At 40.1% G+C, this 5,693-nt stretch overlaps 1 protein-coding gene across 1 annotated transcript in view; it reads right to left on the minus strand.

Moving 5' to 3' along the window:
• Positions 1-5,289, minus strand: part of ankrd55 (ankyrin repeat domain 55) — a 21,520-nt gene extending 16,231 nt beyond the window's left edge. Inside the window, exons 1-4 of the mRNA XM_053646110.1 lie at positions 3,781-5,289; positions 2,182-2,301; positions 1,608-1,738; positions 86-195 (exon numbers count right to left, since the gene is read on the minus strand). Of these exons, the coding sequence (XP_053502085.1) occupies positions 86-195; positions 1,608-1,738; positions 2,182-2,301; positions 3,781-3,820 (401 nt within the window). The 5' untranslated portion in view covers positions 3,821-5,289. The remainder of the gene's footprint in view (positions 1-85; positions 196-1,607; positions 1,739-2,181; positions 2,302-3,780) is intronic.
• Between the last annotated feature and the right edge of the window lie 404 nt (positions 5,290-5,693).

Below are 5,693 nucleotides of genomic sequence, written 5' to 3' on the forward strand. Positions count from 1 at the left end.
GAAACTTTCAACTCAACCATATGAGTTATGCATCAGATATGCAGCTACGCTTTACTAGGGAAAATCAAGCCTGTTGGATGTATACCTGAGATCGACTTCAGCTGTAGCAGCATGAAGCGGTAAGCGACCGTTCTTATCAGGGATGTTCTGTTTTGCTCCATTTCGTAGTAAACACACGCAGCCTTCCAGCCAGCCCTATGAAAGATAACATACAAAGTCATATCAGTGAACCAGCTGGAGATGTCACACAGATGGTGTTAGCTAGCTTTTGTGTTGATGATTTTATCAGGTGTGAGTCAGGTGGTGGATAATTTCAGAGCCCATTAGCAAACAATGATAAGTACAAAACATACGTCAACAGAAAAGTAGCTAATAAAATACTGATTTCATTAGATTTTAAGAAAAAAATATCAAATCTAAATTTGTATTGCTGCAGATATTCTGTCAGTGACAAAAACCTGAAGTAATTTTACGCTTCATTTATACTAGAACTGACTAGAAACTTTCAGTTTCCATTAACATTACAAAAGTCATTTGTCTATATGACTTAAAGGTTGAGCTTGTTATGTCCCAAACTTATTCTAGACATAATAATAATATAATTTCAAAGATACTTTAGATACCTACTGTGATTACTAAATATTTTTAGCTAGTTTCTTCATTTTTTGGCCTCTTTTCGTCTCTTCCTTAAGAAATAATTCACAAGGCTTGCATAGTTTCTACAGAGGGGTTTAAAACAGGTGACAGGTGTATGCAATTCTCCTTGCAGACTGCAGAGGGCTCAAAAATTTGCTCCTTTAACTCTTTAAAGCTAGTGTTATGCAAAGTAAACTTCATTATTGGCTCTAATACCACAGCGCTGCTGAATTCTCAAATCTGATTGGTTAGATGTTGATTAATTTAGCGGTAGTGCTGGCTGTAATTCAAAGCACAAGTTTATATTAATGCTGCCGTAATATGTTATCATTTATATACTGTAGCAACAACTTACACAGGGACTTGTACGGCGTAAAAAGTGCCATTATTTAACTAAATAAAATGGTTCTTCATTGATCTGTTGAAATTTTTTTAAACATTTTTTAGAAAGAATCTTCAGTGTTCGAGCACTGTAACAGTCAAAGGTGTCATTTTAAGTTTTCTGCTGTGGGTGAGTCGTCAGGTCTGAGACTTTACAGTTTCTAGTTTCGTGATAACCTGACAACCTGCATTTTTTTTTCACCTTGGTCAGAGAGAAAAAGAGAGAGGCTGGGGAAAGAACTGTTAATATCTGTTATAATGTAAGTGATTGTAATATGTTATAGTGTAAATGATTGTTATATGATCTGTTATAATGTTTTGCAGATGTTAAACAAAAATAAATGTAACTATAAATTATTATTATTATTATTATTTTTAAGTATGATGTTCTTTAATTAATCAAAAAAAGTTTTTGGTCAAATTATAGTATGTACCGTTATTAGAAAATAATCAATTTCTGGTAACAGTAACTCCAGTTCTAACACCCCACTGTCATTGATTATTTTCCTATATCAGCACACCCTCTCATGTTTTATTCCTTACATGGAAAGTCCAATCCCACAGTGCATCCCCCAAGCTCTGGCTAGTACCAAGTATGTAGCGAGGGAAAGTGAAGTCCTGCCACAGGCGTCCTGAGTGTTGATCGATGCACCCATTTTCAGCAACAGCTTGACTGTATCCACCTGTCTCCCAGAGACGGCGTGCATCAGCGGCGTTGATCCTGGGCCAAGAACATAAACAGAAGGCATTTGAAGACTTTCAGGCCATGGCTACATCTGCAGATGAGCTCTGTCTTTGTGGTACCTCATGTCCTCAAATTACTTTAACTCATCTAAATGTACTCAGTGAAGGACAATAACATCAGCCATGACAGCAGCAGCACAATGCATGACATAAGGTGTATTTGCTTTTTTATTATTTGCTTTCAATTAACTTATACTATACGCATAAGAAAATATAGTTTCTTTTATATGGACATTTCCATACTAGAGTATCAATTTGAGCATTGAATAAAATCTATTAAAATCTATTAAAACAATCTGGTGCAGAGTAATCTGTATGTTGCTTTAAATAATTAGATAATATCTTAATGAATTAAAGGGAGGGCTGTAATGTAGAGTGTCAGAAAATGGCTGTATTGTAGTTGGGGTGTATTGTATATACCTTCACTATCACAACACTCCAGAATGGAGGGATCCTCACGTATCGTGGCTGTCAGACTGTTGACGTCCCCTGTAGCCGCAGCTTGGAACACCACATTCAAGTCCACCTCCTCAGCACAGTCTGACAGGGACAAAATTTGCATTTACATTAATTAACATGGAAGATACTTTTTTTATTTTTTATCCAAACTGGCTTACAGGCAAGGCAGAAGACTGTCCAAGAACCTAGCTGTTAAAGGAGTCAGCCGTGATCAAGGACAAGAAAAAGACACTTGTAGGGAAAAGAGCGCTACATCTTTTACTTTTAATAAATTTACTTCAGATTTCTGTCATAGTTTCAGTCTGAGATTAAACTAATTAACTAATTAAGTTGCCTGTCACAGAATTTTCTAATCATTCAAAAATATTATTGGTTTCTGGGTCTGAATTTGTGATCAGTGAGCAGTCAGTTTGATCCAAACTGTTTTACTTGCATCTAGATAAACAAATGAAACAAACATCTTGGATAGTGTTCATTTACACAAATGGGTTGAACTTAAAGCAAATTTCAAACTAAAATGGGCCAAAGAAAACTAAACATGCTGTCATTGCTGGCCACTGAGTCAGAGCTTGTGATAGAAATGGATGCTGGCGATGTAGTGGATGAGTTTATGGGGGGGAAAAAAACAAAAAAAGAAGGCAGTTTTCTAAGGTACGTCTGGGTTCTGCATAGCGCAGTGGCTACTCAAATACAAATACTCATAATGGACATGTAGTATGGTTGCATGGCTGGATGGTCAAGTTGGCTGTGGCAAATGCGCCACATGGTCAAGTGGATGGTCAAGTTGGATGGTCAAGCTGGATGGTCAAGCTGGATGGTCAAGCTGGATGGTCAAGTTGGCAAATGCGCTGGTTCTTGTATTGCAGTGTGGGGAGAGAGGCCCTGCATACGTTCCTGCCCAGAGGCCCCTGATTTACTTATCTGTCCCTGGCTGAGGTGTCTATCCCTGGAACACTTTGCACAACTTGGGAATACACCCTGAATAGGATGCCTGTACATCTCAGGACACCATGGACACACACATATTCACACCTAAGGGCGATTTTGACACAGCTCATACAGTTTTTTCAGTACAAAGTAAAGTGCTGAAGTTATTGTTATGGTGATCATACATACACTACATATGCTGCACACAGAAGTTATGCTGTAGAATTCATTTTACTGCTAAATGTACAGGGTTGGAATAACACCTAGTTAACTTTGGAATCCAGCTGGATATAAATGAAGACTGTAGGAGTTGCTGAAATGTAGTTGTAGCCTACTGAACGTCTTGACACAGTTAGTAAAAGTAGCCTACTAATCCCCTAAAGTCTCCTCAGGTACAGAAAACCAAATGATCTATCCCTATTAGTAGGGTTTAGCGCTGACTGTTAGCCCAATGCAGTGTGGGTTTCATCCTCCCGGGGCCCACTATGCCCTTCTCTACCATCAATAACCCATCAGGCCGAACAGCCACTGATGCGAGCCGGGCGTCACCATAGCAACAGCGGCAGCGGCTGTGCCCCCTTCTGACCCTCCCCTTCAATACCCCCCCCTCCCCCCCGCCCCATTCTGCCTTACCTTTAGGCTGGTCAAAAACGGTGGCAGAGGGAAACTCCATGACCGAGGATTACCACCACACCAGGAAAACACGCAGCTTCCAGAGAGAAGGGAGAGTGTATCCTCTGTGTAGACTATGTCATGGTGCCGGTTAGTGCTCCTGCTCTCCCCTGAATTACCCTGAGATACAGAGATGGAGACAGGAAAAGAGAGAGAGAGGGAGTAGAAAGAGAGAGAAAGCTTGGCAGGAGAAGACGGAAAACGCGTGTCCGTACTCCCACGGTAGAAGTTTTACGCGCACATTCCTGATGCAGCCAAGGCGAGAGGAGAGGAGGACGCGCCGCTTCTCTGTGATCGATGTGCATGAATGGGGGAATTGCAAAGCGCACACTGCGCATGCGCAGAACCATAAGCATCATCAGCATCCCAATGCAACTTGGTCGCATCACGATAAATTGTTTTGCCAGGTTTGGCATGGTTCCCGGTCTAATTAGGGGCTATTTTAAACACATTGTGCTGTAATTAACGGATATAATTTGGCGATGTTATAGTTTGAGCTGGTTTGAAGTGATTTTTGTGCGTTTGGTAATAACCGATAAGGAGGGATAGAGGTAACTTAATCTGGCAACCCTGGTGATGAAGAATTGTCTGAATGCTCTGCTCACGCATGGATATTTTACCTGATGTTATTAATATTTTGTCAATTACACAAAACATTACTCAGCTTTCCATCCCTCTCTGAAAATGTGTTTAGTGTCGGAACAGTTCTCTAACATGGTTGTCAGTCTTGTTTGTAAAAGATGCAATAAGAGATTCGGTAAAAAAAAAAAAAAAAAAAAGAAGAAGAAGAAAAAAATTAATTAATTAAAAAACCACGAGGCCCCAAGGAAATTAATGAATGCACGAAAAGCCTACAAATACATTTAAAAAAAAAAAAAACATCTTAATGTGTTTGAATGATCAAGAAAAATATCATGACGCATACTTGAAATATTCAGCCACGCAGCCAAAAACATAAAGTGTTCGTGATACAGTATCTCACAGAAGTGAGTACACCCCTCACATTTTTGTAAATATTTGATTATATCTTTTCATGTGACAACACTGAAGAAATGACACTTTGCTACAACGTAAAGTAGTGAGTGTACAGCTTGTGTAACAGTGTAAATTTGCTGTCCCCTCAAAATAACTCAACACACAGCCATTAATGTCTAAACCGCTGGCAACAAAAGTGAGTACACCCCTAAGTGAAAATGTGCAAATTGGGCCCAATTAGCCATTTTCCCTCCCTGGTGTCATGTGACTTGTTAGTGTTACAAGGTCTCAGGTGTGAATGGGGAGCAGGTGTGTTAAATTTGGTGTCATCGCTCTCACACTCCCTCATACTGGTCACTGGAAGTTCAACATGGTAACTCATGGCAAAGAACTCTCTGAGGATCTGAAAAAAAGAATCGTTACTCTACATAAAGATGGCCTAGGCTATAAGAAGATTGCCAAGACCCTGACACTGAGCTGCAGCACGGTGGCCAAGACCATACAGCGGTTTAACAGGACAGGTTCCACTCAGAACAGGCCTTGCCATGGTCAACCAAAGAAGTTGAGTGCACGTGTTCAGCGTCATATCCAGAGGTTGTCTTTGGGAAATAGACGTATGAGTGCTGCCAGCATTGCTGCAGAGGTTGAAGGGGTGGGGGGTCAGCCTGTGAGTGCTCAGACCATACGCCGCACACTGCATCAAATTGGTCTGCATGACTGTCGTCATGTAGTAAAAAAAAAAGGTTTCTTCCTGCTATTTAAAAACACACACACACACATTCACACACACACATATATATATATATATATGTGTGTGTGTGTGTGTGTGTGTGTGTGTGTGATTGTGTGTGTGTGTGTTTTTAAATAGCAGGAAGAAACCTTTTTTTTTACTCCATTAA

Source organism: Ictalurus furcatus, chromosome 16 (genome assembly GCF_023375685.1).
Source record: "Ictalurus furcatus strain D&B chromosome 16, Billie_1.0, whole genome shotgun sequence".
Taxonomy (NCBI): domain Eukaryota; kingdom Metazoa; phylum Chordata; class Actinopteri; order Siluriformes; family Ictaluridae; genus Ictalurus; species Ictalurus furcatus.